General features: G+C 44.3%; 4 protein-coding genes across 12 annotated transcripts in view; 2 read left to right on the top strand and 2 right to left on the bottom strand.

The window, feature by feature from the left end:
• Positions 1-8,346, bottom strand: part of cadm1b (cell adhesion molecule 1b) — a 173,001-nt gene extending 164,655 nt beyond the window's left edge. For 3 of the 4 annotated variants that reach the window (XM_085915589.1, XM_085915592.1, XM_085915591.1), the window contains exons 1-3: positions 8,058-8,346; positions 7,123-7,317; positions 4-86 (exon numbers count right to left, since the gene is read on the bottom strand). The gene's annotated coding sequence lies outside the window, so the exon portion shown is untranslated. The remainder of the gene's footprint in view (positions 1-3; positions 87-7,122; positions 7,318-8,057) is intronic. The other variant, XM_085915590.1, reaches the window with a different exon arrangement.
• tmprss5 (transmembrane serine protease 5) lies at positions 2,977-7,638 on the top strand. Of its 4 annotated transcripts, XM_085915584.1 has the most exons (15): positions 2,977-3,066; positions 3,157-3,234; positions 3,336-3,434; positions 3,509-3,647; positions 4,106-4,186; positions 4,519-4,632; positions 5,012-5,147; positions 5,224-5,337; positions 5,406-5,449; positions 5,530-5,692; positions 5,809-5,993; positions 6,789-6,887; positions 6,938-7,104; positions 7,181-7,333; positions 7,430-7,577. In XM_085915584.1, exons 3-15 carry the CDS (start codon positions 3,432-3,434, stop codon positions 7,436-7,438), a joined length of 1,407 nt encoding a protein of 468 aa, XP_085771710.1. In that variant the 5' UTR covers positions 2,977-3,066; positions 3,157-3,234; positions 3,336-3,431; the 3' UTR covers positions 7,439-7,577. The 4 variants fall into 4 exon arrangements, with proteins under 4 accessions (XP_085771710.1, XP_085771712.1, XP_085771711.1 ...); XM_085915586.1 differs by having other exon boundaries at positions 3,157-3,434; positions 6,962-7,104; positions 7,430-7,638; XM_085915585.1 differs by having other exon boundaries at positions 3,157-3,434; positions 5,815-5,993.
• Positions 8,091-11,317, top strand: pih1d2 (PIH1 domain containing 2). Of its 2 annotated transcripts, XR_015066605.1 has the most exons (6): positions 8,091-8,273; positions 8,653-8,773; positions 8,844-9,086; positions 9,202-9,476; positions 9,558-10,403; positions 10,823-11,317. XR_015066605.1 is itself a non-coding variant. In XM_085915593.1 (5 exons), exons 1-5 carry the CDS (start codon positions 8,091-8,093, stop codon positions 9,690-9,692), a joined length of 957 nt encoding a protein of 318 aa, XP_085771719.1. In that variant the 3' UTR covers positions 9,693-11,317. The 2 variants fall into 2 exon arrangements, 1 of the variants encoding a protein (XP_085771719.1); XM_085915593.1 differs by having other exon boundaries at positions 9,558-11,317.
• dixdc1a (DIX domain containing 1a) lies at positions 9,759-17,430 on the bottom strand. 2 transcript variants are annotated; one of them, XM_085915587.1, is made up of 16 exons: positions 17,145-17,430; positions 16,759-17,044; positions 14,411-14,571; positions 14,200-14,345; positions 13,433-13,522; positions 13,140-13,193; positions 13,011-13,061; positions 12,752-12,856; positions 12,633-12,686; positions 12,455-12,541; positions 12,196-12,255; positions 11,973-12,131; positions 11,453-11,519; positions 11,221-11,329; positions 10,573-10,681; positions 9,759-10,393 (listed from the first exon to the last, which is right to left on the bottom strand). In XM_085915587.1, the coding sequence occupies exons 2-16, from the start codon at positions 16,779-16,781 to the stop codon at positions 10,310-10,312; spliced, it is 1,359 nt and encodes a 452-aa protein (XP_085771713.1). In that variant the 5' UTR covers positions 16,782-17,044; positions 17,145-17,430; the 3' UTR covers positions 9,759-10,309. The 2 variants fall into 2 exon arrangements, with proteins under 2 accessions (XP_085771713.1, XP_085771714.1); XM_085915588.1 differs by having other exon boundaries at positions 12,455-12,538; positions 16,759-17,430.
• Positions 17,431-17,661: the final 231 nt, after the last annotated feature.

Genomic DNA, 17,661 nt, shown 5'->3' with positions numbered 1-17,661 from the left:
TACCATGTTTGCGTAATACTTTTAACACCGTGCCATGGCGTCCTTTAGTCACCTTCTCCATGGCCCCATGTTGGCATCAAGTGAACCTGTGAAATAAGAGCAAATCAACTTTCTCACAAAATACCAACACAACCCAGGCTGCTGTGTTTGCACTTTTGCTGCAATCATCACCATCCTGTTTTAAAATGCCATCATGTGTATTTTGCACAGGGGGATCATTTTGAGATCCATTTTCTAGCATGACTGAAACTGCATTGTGTCAACTGTAAAAGTGATATTAAAATCTGTCTTAGACGACAGAGGGGATTTTAACCAGGCCTCAAAAGTCAAAGTTTGGAAAATGACTGATGTGGTTTTGTCACACAATTAAAATACAACAATGTCAATGTCATTATTGATCAGTAAGAAACTATAATTGTCTTTTCAGTCCACTAGATGGTAGTGACTTCACACACAACGATGACAAGTCTCACAAGTAGCCATTACAAATTTGTAAAATACGAAACCATCACCTCTGCCACTTGATTCACCTCTGTCACCAGTACAAGGACATACGCCGGGTGCAGGAGCAGATTGAGTGCAAACGTAATCTCCTCTGTTTAATTACAGCGAGCATCGTGGGCAAAAAAAAAAAAAAAAAAACATTACGGCCGCCATCTGGTGTGGGAGAAGGCCCACCCCTATCAACGATGGCATATAAAGTCCTACATGACAGCAATTTATGCAACCTGCCACGTTCAATACAGAACCAACAGCTTATTGTTTAGCGGTGTTGCGACAAGGGCAACGCTCAATTTTCACTTGTCGCCACTGTGCTGCCACGTGATGACACAAATGCGCGCGCTAATGTGGAGCTCATCCAACAATACAATTATATGTTCTCAGGTCAGACAAAGTACTCTTATTAAAGCAGTATTAGTATATTTTAATACTAACCATCTACCAATGAGCATAAAATAGTCATTATTTGAGTCTTTTCTGCTTAAACGGCACTCGTATTAAAGAGTGTTCCCAAATTTACCACATGGTGGCAGTGTAAGCAAATAAATCACATCGATACCAATCCGACGGATCACAGGTACACACATTGAACAACCTCATCTGAACTTTGGCCAATCTGTCAATTTTAGCACCATAGGCAGTAAATGTACACCATCCCACATAATAGACGACAATCACGTTCCGGATTAAAATAAGCCCGTTTCTCGGCGGCTATACTGTACATCCCGACACGTCTCTAGGGCCTCTCTTGACGCTCCCTTAAACACATGCAGCGGTTATCGATCTGAAGATTGACTGTCATAATCCGAGGCGGTGCCGGTAGTTTCCCATTTTCAAAACATCATCAACTTCCATCGACAAATGATTGATGGAAGCGGCGACTGCATGGCCGTGTAATAAATGGAATCCGGAATGACACTGAAAGTTTTACCATCTATACAGTATTCGCCATTTAATGTTTTATAAAGGTGACCTTTCCTATCACATGCTCTAAAGTAGTTAACTTCTGCCCAAGTAATCTATTGCCAATTGATGTCTAAGATTGTTCTTCAGGTTCTGACGACGGAGATGGGCAGAACAATCCAATTATTGTGGAAAGTGTGGTTGATTTCCAGGTAATTGCATGTTAATTGTCTCTTTAAAATGGAGGGCAGTGCGCGGCATTGCTCACCAATAGCGAGGGGGTCGCCCGCTCAACGACATCGGCAAATACAACACACTTAAGAATCAGCGGGTTTCTCAGTGGATGCAGGCAGGTAAATGTTATCCGAGCAGCCTCAAAAGCAGATTTCCTATTTCCTGTTGTGTCAGAACCTGGCGTGGCGGATTTGCGAGCGGGGACCCGGAGACCGCGACTGATGTTCAAAAGTTTGGATAGGGAAAAAGGCACTAACAGGAATGGTTTGAGATGAGAGCGCAGCAGATCTCCGCACGCTGAGCGGGGAAAATGCTTCCGTCTGAGCGGGGGAATAGATGTTGATCCAAACTGGGGCCCGGCCAAACTGAAGGCAGAGTGAGGTACACAAAGAAATGGATGGAAGGATTCAGCCCATAGCGAGACCCAACGGCGTTGGCTTCTGTTGTTCTAATCACCATCGGTTAGATTTACTTGCGAAAACTAAATCCCATGATGGGAAGATCAAAAAGACAAATGGGCGGTGACTTTCTGACCCAAATCGTGTTATGTTCACGTCATGAAATGCTCAGTTCTGAAATATTTGTTCAAGGGAAGTCAATGAAAACTGCAAAAGTTAAAGACAAAGTTAGGCACTTTAATCTCTCACTCTCTAATAGCCTTCTCGGATAGACAGAAATGTTGAAGAGCCATAATATCCGAAAGAACTCACAGGGTCCATATCAGGCCGCCAGAACACTGCATTCTCAGATTTCAGGCCTACTTGTGATTCTCAGAGTGTTCAAAGGCAGAACGGGAGGCAGAGCCATCAGCTATCTCATTTATTCCGTTTGAGGGGGCAGACAGTCTTTCTAGAGAAGACTGTCCGATTTGACAAAGCCCGACTCAGGTTGGGGTGAATCATGCTTTGCCTTTTGATCCCGACACTGGTCATGCTAATGCTAATCGCTAACGCTACTTGCGTTGTTTTTTCAGCCTTGCTCCCATTCCAGTTTCTCTCTCACTCCAAGTGATTGAGATGGCAGCTTTTAAATATAAAATAGTCATTGTTGTGGAGGATTCATCTTATTAAATCGATCCTTTGTTTCTCTGGCATTTATTACCTGGAAGTCCTAGCTAACCATGGACACAACAGACTAATAGCGCTCAGATCAATAATCCCTTTATTTCTTTCCAATGAAAGTGCAAAGTCTCTTTAGAAAAAAAAGAAGACAAGCTTTGATCTCTCCCACATGCTACCCAAGTGCCAGAGTCTTCTTCATCTCATCTGCTAATTATTCTCAACGATCCACTTTTGAAACACTCACACTGCCACAAGAGCGAACAGAAAGTCTCATCTGTCAGCGGGCATGAGGGAGGCACACTTCATTTTGTTTGCGAGTGCTGAGAGACAGGGACTTCGGATTCCAAACGATTGAACACGGACAAGGGTAAGACTTTTCAACAATCTCCAATCATGACCTTTCCGCAATAGCTACAAACTGTCAGATGAGTTCTTGAGTAAATACTCTTCCTGACAGAGGTAAAACATGCGAGCCCGGTATCGTCTGCAACCGGCTGGAGACGCCCCACCCCGTGCGGCACCTGACAAAGACCAGGTTCAGTTTAGTCTCCGAGGCCTAATGTCCCTCCCCTCCGATTGGACAAACAACAGCCTCATTCACTGCACCTCTGCTGACCTCATTGTCTCTTTGTGAAGGGAAAATCCACAGTTGCATTCTGTGAAGAGCACCGGACACCCGGCTGACAGTCACCGGTAGCTGGGCCACAGTCTCCAGATGAGCTTGCAAACAAAATGGTAAGAAAATGACTTGACCTACGAGTTCCTTATCAGAAGCGAATGCTACTAACAGCGGTGCTATGATTCCGTAGAGTCCCGATGGAGACGCATCGTCGGTCATTGAGAATCCGATGGTCATCAGTCAACCCTTTCCCGCCGAGAAGACAGCAGTTGTCGACCAAAGCGAGGGAGAAGGGAACTGCTTGAAAAGGTTTCGCAACGGAACACAAGGTAAGTGCCTGTCATAAACGGTTGATCACCATCTAACAACCTCGAACAGCTGAAACTTAATCGAGCTCGCCTTTTCAAATTATAAAGACACTAACTGCTGTACCAAGTATTTCTGTATTTGCTTTGACTAGACTCAGAGGTAATCTAAGCTCTGACACTTTAGTTATGTCTATAATAAGTGATTATTATTTTCACCTAAAATTTGATCGAGCTTATATTGGAGCTCATTAGATCGCAGGTGTTGTAGCGCAACAAAAAATGTTCACTAATATCAGCAAAATGTAAATCACTTGCTGCTCAGAATGTTAAATAGGGGAACTCCAGGAGTGAAGCAGCACAAAAGTTTCTGAAATGCCAGCTGGTGATGACATGCGAGCAAGCGGCGAGGGCGCTTGTAATTTGTGACTAGTGAGCATGCATATCGAAGGCAGCCAAAATGTATCAATTTGTCGCTCTAGCTCGCAGGCTGGTGAGGCCGCTGGCAGCCGTGTGCGCGCTCGGGCTCTTGGGAGGATTGGCTGTCGGCGTCTGGTTCCTAGGTGAGCGCTGTCGCTCGGATAAATAAGCACCACTTAGTCATGATGTCTACACGTTTGGCTTAGCCAGTTTACTGGTAGTATTTATTTATTAATTTATTGATGTTCATATTTATTTATGTATTGATGTATTCATGTTTCTTTATTTATGTTCATTTTTATTTCTGTACTTATGTATTTATTTATATATTTATGGATGTATTTAGCCGCACTGAGATAAAGCTATGTTTAATGTTGAGGCTACACTGTTATGCAGTTGTGTAACAATTTTACACAATGATGGTTCTCAACGGTGGCAGTCGTATTAATTAACGACATCATGTTTTCGCACTCAGTCAGGTTTCTCCTGAGGCCGTCGTCCTCCCACAGTGCAGTGGGACTGGGGGACGCAAAGGAGACGTCCTTCTGCAACGTGACAGAGGACATTACCATCGCCGACCCCAGGAAAGGTCTGTGTCAGCTCCCTTTTTTCGTCGCTAATTGGAAGCAAGATTGTATTCCGCTATTCATGAAGTAAGAAAGGGATTGTAAAGTTGCTTATTGTTTTTCATCGTAGTGAAGGCCACGGCTCAACTCTGATGTAGACTTGAGTGGAAAATTACCATTTAAAAGCTGACTGTTGTTTTCTTTTTACTCTCGAGACTTGCCCATTGACTGGCATGAAAAGACAGAGTAATTATCTGTGCTTATTTGACTACATTAGCATTGATCCGATTTTTTTTTTTTTTTTTTATGACGTTCCCCACAATCAGTTCACACCAACGGACAGTTAATTAAACGCTGGCCGAGCGCCTGCTTCTGGAGGGATTTTCAATCAATCAGGTTCAGTGTTTTACAGGATCAGCCCCGAGAACTCTCTGCTGGAGATCCAGCTGGGAAAGCTGCCCACCTGGCTGCCGGTGTGCTACGAGCGATGGAACGCGTCGCTGGGAACGCTTGTCTGCAGGCAGCTGGGTTATCTGAGGTTCGGCGCGCTCAGACGAAACTCGCTAGATTACGGCTCAAAACTCAAAGTGCTTCAATGGCATAAAATGTTACAGGCTGACCGAACACAAAGGTGTGAATCTGACCGACATCGGGCCCAACTACACGGAGGGCTTTCTCCAGATTACCTCTGAACATCGAGGCGGTCTGGAAAACATGTGGCGGTTCAGGTAACGCTTAACGGAAACCAAATTGAGGTTGGTTATTTCAAACATCCCCGAGTCTGGTTTGATTTTAGGCGGAGCTGCATCACTAACAAGGTTATCGCCTTGCAATGTTTCGGTGAGGCCGCGACGCTACGGAAAGTCCGTTTCACGTCGGGGGGACATTATCCAAATCCATTTCTTTTCTTGGCTTCTAAGAGTGCGGCATGCGAGCCAAATTGGCCAGAATAATCGGCGGAATGGAGGCTCCGCTGGGAAGGTGGCCCTGGCAGGTCAGCCTGTACTATAGCAAACGTCACACCTGCGGTGGCTCCATCATCAGCAGCCAATGGATCATCACAGCTGCTCACTGTGTGCACAAGTAAGAACGGGCTGACCTTTGCGGCGCCGACAGTTCGGGGCGGAGTACGACAGCTGCGCCGCACACGGCGTCGGCGACAGTTCTCCCTTTTATGCTTTACGTCTACAAAATGTCAGCTACAGGTTGCCGCAGGTGTCCAGCTGGGCGGTCTACACGGGCGTTGTGACGCGAAGCTCGGCGAACATGGCGGAGCGCACGGGGCACGCCGTGGAGACGATTGTGTACAACAAGAACTACAACCACGTGAGCCATGACAGCGACGTTGCCCTGATGAAACTGCGGACGCCGCTCAATTTTTCAGGTGCGTCTGGAAACCAGCAAAGGAGACTCCGCCCCCTCCCATTTAAAACAGTTCAAGGCAGCTCTGCTTACCTTGCAGCAGTCAAACGTTTCTGCAAATGCTTTACTCGTCGCAGTTTTGACGCCATTTCGCTTTGTGACACAAGGCACCCATTTCATATTTCTAGAAATAGACAAATAACTATAAATTTACTTCGTTATTTGGATTCTCCACTGCACTCCAGGGAAGCAACTGTTTATCGTAAAAGTCCTTAAAAAGTCAATTTTCCACAGTACGTCTCCTTTAAAGCTTAAAATAGTTCCGATTCGGGAATCTTTATTTATCCCGCTGGGCAATTAAGGAAGCAGCGAGTGGCACAGACAGCTAAGACTACTTTTTATTTATTGTTTAAGGAAAAAAACAGCTAAGAGTTTTATCTCTCCCCTTCTGGAAAACCAGACGCCAGAAGTCACAAAAAGCAGTACACATTGTAAAAAGCACAACAAAATAAGACGCGGTAGAATAAAGACACCTGTGCGGAAAGAAATCCCTTAGCGTCCCAAATAAAAATGTGTGAAAATAAACGTCTTATAAATTTCACACACCACAGACAAGATTGTTGTTAGCAACAGAACCTAATTAGAATGATTAGCTCAAAATCAAGCCGTTTTCTCTAACACTGTAAAACAACATCCCACTCAACTGTCAATCAAATAAGGCCACGACAACCAAGGGGGGAAAAAAATGATGCTTCTTTATCTTCCTTATGTTCACACCATGAGGCACTAAAGTGACTTCCGCCTTCTCTAAAATTAGACACAGTTCGCCCGGTGTGTCTGCCTCGGTACAACTACGACCCTCCTGCGGGGACGCAGTGCTGGATCTCCGGCTGGGGATACACACAGCCTGATGGCGGTAAGTCGGGCGTCACTCCCAAGCAAACATCTGCTACACACACGGAGCAGCTGTGCTCTCTCTCGCTTTCTCAGTTCATTCATCCGACACCCTGAAAGAGGCCGCCGTCCCCATCATAGGTACCAACAAGTGTAACAGCTCCTGCATGTACAACGGCGAAATCACAGCGCGGATGCTTTGTGCCGGATACACGGAGGGAAAAGTGGACGCGTGTCAGGTCAAAATCGGACTGTACCTTGTTTGGATGTTTCCAAGACGGGATCAGTGGGTCATGGATGATATTTGCATTTCAGGGGGATAGTGGCGGGCCTTTAGTGTGCCAGGATGAGAATGTGTGGAGGCTGATGGGGGTGGTCAGCTGGGGGAACGGCTGCGCCGAGCCTAACCATCCCGGAGTCTACACCAAGGTGGTCAGATTCCTCGGATGGATCTACGAGATGATGGAGGTGAAACCATTCAATAACATTACATGACAGTTTACATTACATTATACAAAAAGGTAGCTAGAAAAAAAGCCTCCATTTTGTTTACTATCTTTACAGACCTACTGAGGAGGGACCTCAACTTTTTTTCTAGCATCTTTCCCATTTACCATCATTTTTTTTATTTTTGAATTTGTCTTTCTCTGACGTATATATCTGCCTTCCTTCCACTGGCATCTTCTGTCGCACCGTTTGTATCAAGATGTACTGTTTTTTTATCTTTTTTATTGCACCAAATATAAACGATGTCATATGGTACCTTATTGTCAAGTGCAGTTCTTTTCTTGGCCACAAGTGACGCTGTTGTAACGCGTCAACTCGGCCAGGATTCCATGGCAACAGACAACACAGCTGGAATCGGCATTTATCGCTTCCACTAGTTTTGATGCCAATTAGTAAAGATGGTTAACTTAGTGTATTTTTTAAATGATTGATGATATTTAACCAAGACTTCTGCGCTTATGTTAGCTTGAATTAACAAAAGGGACGGTTTGTTTTTTCCCTGACTCTTTAATAGTTTTTACTTGCGAACAAGAGACCGTTAGCATTACCTAGAAACTTCAGGAACTGACGCTAATGACGAATGCGGCTTTAACTGTTATATAACTTTTTTTTTAAACGTGTGATAATAGACAAATTCTGTTATTAGTGAGTGAATAGTGTTTGGTAATTTTAGTGGGAGACGTACTTTTTTACCAACTCTCATTGTCTTGGGTTGGTAATGTCGGCCGGCGGCGTCCCAGGAGATGTTCTCCAGCAGGTCAACCAGCTGTGGTCCATGTTGGACGACCTTTGTCAAAGCGACCCAGAAGCTTACCGGAGCTTCGTGGAGAAACAGGTGAAATCCGGAATGGAATATAATTCTCCACCTCAACTCGATTCATGTATACACATCGACATATTGGTAAGTAGCGAGTTGTTTTACCAGCCGCACTAACTGCAGGTGTACCTCATTAGCGAAAGAAATTAAAATGACGTCACACGTACGCAACTCATTGCATCTTTGCCAGCTACTTCCGTATAAACAATGAGCAAATAAATAATAATAATAATAATAATAATAATAATAATAATAATAATAATATTTTTTACCAGCTCAATACAAAAAATTGTTTGAGGCACAGTGTTAAAAATTAAAGACTACACCGAAAAAATGTTTTTTTTTTCTCTACCAATGCATTATATCATAGGGATATACTGTATTGCTTTTCTACTGACCATCAGTTAGTTATTCAATACTTCCCAAGATGCACAAAATCTTTAACTGCCAACCTCCCCACCAGGAACCACACGGAGACTCGATGTACATTAACATATGCAGCTGGAAGCGTGTACCAACATCCCAGGATCCCAGCAAGCCATTACCAGTGTATGCTGGAAGCCTGGAAGCACACACAGATGAAGGTCAGAGAGATTGATAGCCATACAATTTATCATGATATGCAAAATGTAAGCACACCGTTCTGTGTATCAGGTGCCTACACTGTGCTGGACATCGCATTTAATCCCGAGGTGCTGCAGGATTGTAAAAAAGACAAGGCCGGGATGGACCAGATCTATATGTTGGCTCTGAGCTTTGCACAGCAGCAGCATGGGCTCAAATTGTCTCAGCAGTATCATGTCGTTAGCTATTGCCCCAAAAACAGCCCGGAGGACTTGCGCCGCCGTCTCGGCTTCCAGCGGCAACAACCGACACCAGACAAACAGTCAGATGCGGGTAGGGTAATAAGTCAATGCTCCGACAAGCCGCCTCCGGCCTTTTTTTTTTGTGTGTGAGCTCATCTTTTACTTCCCACCATCATTGATAACAATCAAGACGCTTTTATTTACAGCCATTCAAAGCCCGGATTCCCTCCTGCAGCAGATCAACTCTCTGCGGCTAGCCAAAGACGACACGGGGCCTCCGGTTGATATCGTCTCTCGGCCCGCCGTTCGCAAGAAGGGCTTGATCGAGGTAATCTCCTCCACCACGTACCAGCGGCCCGAGAAACCCGAGTATCGACTGGAGGTGAAGGCCAGCGCAGAGGGATTTCCATGCAAGATGGAGCTGACGGTGGAGCTGCCCAAGATTAGCTCCATGTCGGAGTGGCAGCTCAAGATGTCCAAGGTTGGCCCTGACTACTCGGTATGGTTCGGCACAAGAGATTAACGATGCCATCGAAATGTTGGTGGTTTTTTTTTTGTGCAGGATGATGTCTTGCTCGAGGTGGAGGACATTTACTACTTACTTCTGGACTTCCCAAAAGTTGTAAACGAAAACAGCGCCGTCGCCATCTTTAACAAGCGCAGTCGAAGGCTTACCGTAACAGCGGATATTTTGTGATGTTAGCGTTAAGTCAAGATAAAATCTTGAAAAGACACAAAGGTAACTTTTCAGACTGAAAATGAAATTAATAAATGGGGCTAAAGACAAACACGTTTCGGCAACTTAAAATGTTATTCTGTCCCTGTGAGGGCTGAGTCACTGCTCCAAACACGCCTCTCTATTAAGCAATTAGCGGGCTTTGTTTGCTAATGGAGCGTAGGTGTAATGGCTCCGAGCCGCCGCTACCGGGACCCGCCATTACCGTCCATCTCCGGAATAATTGACAGCAAAATGATGCATGCGATAATGAATGTTTATTAAAACATTGTTTGAAAGTGAAGAGTGGCACAAACATCCACTATTTGGCAATCTAGAACTTGTGGAAAATGGCAGTAAACATCCACCCTGTCTTTTATCAATACTGTTATTTAAATTCTTTTCATTAGGGACCATTACCATCAAATTGACTGATTTCATGTCCGGGTTTATGAGGCGTAAACGGCATCTGGCGAGCATTCCTCAACGTAAAATATTTCCCACACTTTATTTCAGTCCATTGGTCCCGAGAGTTTTCAGTCAAGTTCTGCTTCAGTGAACACAACTGAGGTTTTTTTTTTTTTTTTTTTTTTGGACTTCTACCTCCTCTCCCCATGATCTTCCTCGACCCATGCTACAATCTTTCCTTCCCAGCCAGGCACCACTGCGCCATCCTGGAATACCTGCAAAAAGGTAGATTCAAATAATTTTTCCTCATAATTCAACACACATGTATTAAAATGTATTAAAAATAAAAATGGGCGCAGTGTTATCAAATTCAACCAGGTTATTATTAGCACATCACATATTTCTGCTACGTGTTTTTTTTTTTTTTTTTGCGGCGTTATAATTTCCCACCCACCTCCTCTTTGACGGTGCCAAACTCTGGGTCGAGCGCTTTGAAGTGGTATCGGAAACTGCCTTGACGGTCCACGGCGGTCTTGAAGTCTCGCAGCGTCACCTCACCCAGCCTGACAGGACATATTAACAAAAACGAAAGATCAGAATTTCTCCCTTCATGTTCACAGCGTGTACAAACTAGAATTTATGACTTTTATTATGAGCTGGAGTTAATAATACAGGCAATAACTCCAAAATTCATCCATACACAGGGTGCAAAATGCATCAAAAGAAAAAAAAAAAAAAAAACAATCAAACCATGAGATGTCAGCATGCCTCACTGGAGCTCACTTCAGACAACATCAAAGGATTATTATTTTTTTTCCCTTCAAAAAGCCTCAACAGAACAAAGCAAAGAAAGGAGGTTTATCATCATAATATTCAAATATTGGCTTTGCACGGTTACTCTGGAATGAATGAATTATATTTCTTTTCCCCATGTGAAAAAAATGCTTCTAAATTGAGTCAATTGTTGATTTGGTTGCATGTATAGCGTCACAATCTTTTTTTGTGTAATTTGATGTTCATTTTGGTCCACTTATTTGTGTTAGTTGGATTTATTAAATACAGGAAAAAAAATCATGCTGAATTTTCTTCACATAACGTTTACCTTTTAGGTATGTTGATAAGGAAAGGGGTGAGGGAGCGATCGGTGAAGTAGAGCACTTTCGTGGACACGGCGGCATCCAACCCCGGGCTGCTGTGAGAGTGAGCCATTTCTAAAAATAAAAATAAAAGAGCATACAACAAAAAGGCTGTTAAAACATCTCACTGCCAAAAGTGTCCTGCACAGCGGAGCTATCAAACGGGGGAAAAAGAATACAAATTTTAGTGTGCCTCACTTGAGGTTGGCGGCCACGATTCTCGATCTGAAGAGTTGGCTCTGCGGCCGGGCGATTTAAATTCCTCCTGGAAAACAAGTGGTTATTCTTGGAAAATGTCTTTCCTGACCTGAGTCAATATCACCATAAGGTGCCTTTAAGACTTTCAAATAAAACAAAAGATTTTCCATGGACGTAGCTACTACTGTTCGAAATGCATTTTTGTCAAGCTCCCGCATTTTTGCCGGGTTATAAATGAACTACGAGCAGACAATGTACATGCTAACAGCAAAACTTGCTAGCTTGCTGACAGGGCGGACATTTTTAGCTAATGCCAGCATTTAATGAACACATGTTTGACCTTAGCAACTCGATTGAGTTAACAAGCAGAGTTTTAACAAATATATTTTGAACTTCTGAAAATGTTTCAAGACATTTCACTACAACATTCATTCCAGAATGTGTCAATATTTTTCACGAGGACGGAGTAATTCTCGAGGAATACAGCAAAGGCACTTTCCAGTCATTTTGACCTCCGTACCCCTTTGTTCTGCCGACGCTGGGCGTCTGAGTGCAGGCGGTCCATGAGGCTTGACACGCCCTGCTCCAAGGTATCCAGGGTGTGATGCTGGGGGTCGTGACCGGAAAAGTTGTCTCTCAAACTACGTAGTGCCTCCCTCACTAGCTGCAGCTCCTCACCCTGTGATGATTGGAAATGATGATTCGACACTTTCTGGCTACGTGGAGACATCACGTGTACTTACGGGTGTGGTGTGCTGAAATGCTGGAAGAGCGCTGCTGTAACCACCTTCACTCCGAAATGACTGTCACGTAGAAGACAATGTTACGATACAATCTGGGAGGAGAACATCTAGTTTCAAATGATTTTTTTTTAATATTAGCAACAAATGAGCTAAAAGTGTAAAAATGGGAGAGCGGGGATGACGCAAATTCCGAGATTTGAACCCAGAATCTCACAACTGTGAGGCAGACCTGTGAACTACTACACCGTGTTCTTTTTACCCAGTTGTGGCTAACATCACGCGCTTTGTGCTGAGCTTCGTCGTGCTTTTGCTGCTGCAGGATTCTGTCCTTCCTCCCGACTTGCTGCTATGGCAACCAAAGAGAAGAAAAAGACATTCGTCTGCATATGCAAAACACATCTTGAGTTTGCATCAAAGCCATTTTAAGGACGCAATACCTCGTACTCGCCAAGCAGTTTGTTGCGTTCGCTCAGCTTGTCTTTGAGCACCGCCTGGAAAGTGCGTGATACGAAATATCATCATCGTGGGTTGCGCCGGGTCAAATCATTTTGCTTACATTTTCCCCTTCCAGCTGTTCTTTGGCCATGTTGCTCCTTAGTAGCTCCTGCTTTAGCTGCAGCACAACGTCCTCCTGCGCAGACAGCCGCTGCTGCAGGGCATCCTAAGGGTCAAAGGGTCATACGGGATACGATTCAAGGACCGATTCATTAGGAACCAATGAACTGACATGTTTTAAATCAAAAGCGATTTTTCCAGTCAGATCCGCTTTCATCCCTGGTTACTATCACTTTTCCAACACTGAAAGGTTCATTTACCTTGATGGCCTGAATATGAAGCCCCTCCTGTTTGTGTCTCAGGAGCTCCCGCTACACATTGGACAAATGAAGAAAGACGTTTTTGAAAAACCGGGCAGCCTAAAAGTTGATTACATTCACTTGGCGTACTTTGAGATCAAGGGCCTCCTCCATACTTTGGTCCAGGCGGCTGCGTGTGAGAACCTTCAGAGGGAAACAGTAAGAGCATCCTAATTAGACAATTTGAGAGCTACCAGAGGGGGACGCTGACAGGGAGGCCCGAGAGATCAGTGAGATTAATTTACGCTCTCCAGACGGGAGCGACGGCGGCAGAACATCAACACAACAGAAGGGCTGAGAGTTCACACATAGCGGAGAACGTGTCGGCCGCTGCTGCGTTTTCACGACTTAGTGGACACACGAGAGGGAAGGGGCCACGTTACCAGCTGCTGCTCGCCATTGGCTCGGTTGTCTCCCAAACTCATAGATCCACCCGGGTCGTCCTCTGGGAGGGAGCCATTGAGGAGCAAAGCCTGTGGACAAACACCCGTCCTAATTGTCATTTCAGTCAAGTATCCTTCCCGTTTGTTATCATCGCTCGACCTCAGAGTCACACAGAGGACCATGAATTAGCCAGTCACATATATAATATAATATAATATAATATAATATAATATAATATAATATAATATAACATAACATAACATAACATAACATAACATAACATAATATAATATAATATAATAATATAAATACAACATCAACAATATTGACATTAATAGATATATTATTTTTTACTAATTATGATTATTGCTATTATTTCTGCAATTAAAATGTTTTTTAGACAGAAATTAGTTATCAATTAATTAGTGATCAATTTGCCATTTCAAAAGTATTTTTCCATGTGTTGAATGAACCAGATTATGCAGTATGAGTTAAGCGAGAATTAATATTGACATGCATTTGCAGAGTTATTTAGTCTACACCCGTATGTGTATTTGCATAGATACTGTAGAGGCTATATTTTGGTCTAACGAGTCCCATTTGCCGTGTTCGGGGACGTACGAAACAACCCTACAAACATCCACAAAGATCTAATAAAACATTTATTTAACGGTTGCATCAGGATTTATCATCAATTTTAGCATGGCCCTCAGAAGACTTTGTAAAACCCAAACTGGTCCCTATTTGGAAAAGGTTGCTCTTTTACCTGGAGGCGGAACACCATCCTCCTGGCTTCCTGCATTTCCCGCTCCATCTGCTCCTGGTGGACATCCAGCTGTTCCTCCCAGGACTTCTCCTCCTCTGGCACATTTTGCCCAAGGGAGGGACACAGCCCACAGAGAGAAACCTCCTCTGAAATCAGAATGTGGCTTTCACTCGAATCTTTATTTACACTACCAGATATGGAAGCAAATTACCAGCGAGGTGCTTCTTGTCCGTCGGCTCGGATTCGTCCTGGCCCGGTCCGGCTAACTGCTCTTCAGGCTGATCACGGATGGTTTCATATCCGGGCGTGTCGCCGGAGCGGATGACAGCATCCTCCTCTTTGGGGGAGTGCACGGGGCTGGCTGAGCTGAGGCTGAAACAGAAACAGATGGCGAGCGCAGGCAGCACCGTCCGTCACTGTTTGCGCTTCCTGCCAGATGAGCGTCCATAAATAGAAAATGTTGATATCACTTTTTAACGTCTCTTGGATGGTCATGGAAATGATGAATCAAACCCCATCTGGGGAGAGATGATTGCAAATGTTTGAATTTTTTTAAATACAGCACAACACCCAATGTCAACTTTGGAGTGCCTCGTTGTCAGTTGCGAGTGTGCGCATGTCACGCACAGGACGGCGGAAGTGTCAGTAGAAGGTAGTGAATTTTCATTTCATTTTTAAATTTGAAAAATGTAGTCAACTTATAAACTTGGATGTTTAAGACTGAACTTCCAGACTTGACAATATCACCGACACAGGTTGCAACATGATCACCAAGAAAGACAAGCACGCATGACGCAGAAAATTCTTCACATACTTTGCTAGCTTCATGAGTCACATCATTCTTTGAGCTTCCTAGTGGACGTTGGTCATGCGTTTAGAGCATGTCCACTCTGTTGTGTCTGCTTGGGGAGTTTCGAAAGCAGCCCGAGGACAGGCGAAGGAGGCAAACTGTCATCATTACTTTGCTTTGTTTTGACAGAAATAAGATGAAGCTACTGTAAACTATGAACTGTGGTGAGATGCTATTTACCCCCCCTCCACTGTGTGTGTGTGTGTGGGGTGGGGGGGGGGGGAACTCAGTGGGAAAGACAGGCTGAAAAAAAAAAAAATTAAACTCTCTTACTCCCCGGGCTAAACAGAGCGCGAACAAAACTGCAGGCTTAAGTGTAGTGTAGAATAAAACCACAGAACATCCGGAGGCATAGCATTAGTGGCGTAAAACATGTTGCATGATTTAGATTGAAACTGAAGAGATTTTCTTTTCTTTTTTTGAGGGGGGGGCGGCTACGCTAATCGCATTATTTCCACTCTAAAACGGGCATTGCATTTTTATCTGCTTGCCAGAGATTACGTGCTGCATAGTGCTGCTTCCCTGTCAATCAATTTACAATAATGCTACTAATCAAATCAAGTCAAATGATGTATGTAAGTGAATAATTAGGATGGACACAAACAAGGACATATTAAAGTGGCGCTATGTCGAAATGATAATTAAAGACATTAACAATTTAGGGGATGATTTTAAGTAATTCTTGGGTTTTTCCAACATAGCTGCCCTAATGCATGCATTACTTTGTCGTAGACTCGATTACAAATACACAAAAACCATCACACTTGTCAAGAGTATCAATAGTGGGGCATATATAAATATTTTTGTTTTGACATTTGATTTAGGTGTATTGGTACTGATAGATTATGTCATTTTATAAACTATATTGCTTATTTTTCTTGGAGAAAGGCTCCCCCCCCAAAAAAAAAAGACATCAAGTGAGTGTCTTATCAGAAGTTGTAGTGATTATGCTTTCAGTGTTTCTCCGAAGGGGATCAGAGGAAGCAGCCTCTCCTCCTAATCTCCGCCCGAGCTGATGACATGATGACACCATCCAGATACTTTCAGTCATCACCTAAACCGTCTCCTGCAGTCCCCCGCCTCTTGGCGGGCTGCAGACGCTCGATAAACAAACTTGTTGATAAGTTGGCGGGCTGCTTCCTAACAGGGGGAGGCGCAACGTGACTGAGGAGAAATTGGGATTTTCAATTTCAGATTAGGATTTACATGAGATTAGCAGCAGATCAGCATTGACGCGTGTGATGGGGTGAAAAGTGTGACTGCACTCGTTTGTTATTTGGGGATGGAATCGAGGTTGGGCCTTTGATTGAATTTGCTACAAGATGAGGTACTGAGCTCTTTTTTTTTAATACCAGTGAATCATAAATTTCCATCCATCCATCCATCCATCCATCCATCCATCCATCCATCCATCCATCCAACGTGCTCTCAAAATGGAAGCGAAGGTGAGAAGGAGGCAAAGGAGAGGCTGGTTGCTAGGCAATAGCATCCGGCCTCACTGAGACACACCCACATGATCCATAGCGCGCCGTAAACAGGCAGACAATCAGCAGCCTGCTCAAGCTATCACTGTCTCCTTGTACCTCGCCATGGATGACGTGATTCGTCACTGATGACAAAAAGGAGGAGTTTGCCTCCTGCTAGGTTCATGCTCATCATGCTAACATGATAGCAAGCCATTTATTGGGGATAAAAAAAATAACGCTCACCATTTCATCTGTTTGGCCCCCATGGTTGGAGTGCGCGCGCTGCGGTCAGCCGGAGCCCCGCGTCCGGGTGATGCCCTGATTCTCAGTCCGGACCATAACAGCCAGGCAGGGAGGGAGGGGAGCGAGGTAAAACCGGATGAATCTCCACGCCTCACACGCGCGGTGGGAAAGAAGAGTGGCGGCTGTGGCGGCGACGTGGTCCAAATCCTCTCATATTCATACAAATCCCAAATCAAAAAGCCCTGGAAAGCCTCCTTCTGTCCTCGCCTGGCTGGATGGTGCCAAGCTGCAAGGGGGGGGCGGGGGGGGGATCACAGACAGAAGAGAGATTGGTGCTCAGCAGCACCAGTCACTATGGTATGCCTGCCCTTTCATTGCAAACGCACACAATGCATTTGTGTCTCCAACTATTGATGCGGTTCCTCATTTGCATGTATTTTCTACTCCTGCCATTTTGTCTCTTTCTGTGTCTTTGTTATTCCTTCTTTCGTAGTCAGACATGGCTCTCTTTTCCGTCTGGGTGTGTTTACCCCCCTCCCCCCTTCTCATCTTCGTTCCTCCTCTCCTTGCTGCTGCTTCTCCGCTTTCACTGTGGAGAGGAGGAGGAATTTTGCAACCCTATGTAGAGTTTCTGAGAAGATTCATGGAAATCTATGCGGTGAAGGTATTTGTGTGCTGAAGTCAACAGCTGGATGGTTGAGGGTATATTTATGGAGCCTGAGAATATTACAGGAGCAGAAAATGCTTTCTTTTATAGATGTCTGCAATTAGTCGCTGGCCTCAGATGATGTAAAGCAGGGGTTGTTAAACTTTTTGTGTCCACAGATAAATGGAAAGAACTTTTACTTTATTTTAGTTATAGTATGCAGCAAATGACTTGCCAGGTTAAATAAAAGCTTTAAA

This window comes from Syngnathus leptorhynchus, chromosome 7 (assembly GCF_054491065.1).
Source record: "Syngnathus leptorhynchus isolate UIUO chromosome 7, UIUO_Slep, whole genome shotgun sequence".
NCBI classification, from domain to species: Eukaryota; Metazoa; Chordata; class Actinopteri; order Syngnathiformes; family Syngnathidae; genus Syngnathus; species Syngnathus leptorhynchus.
The sequence above is the reverse complement of the archived record's forward strand: the minus strand, read 5'-3'. Positions and strand labels throughout refer to the sequence as shown.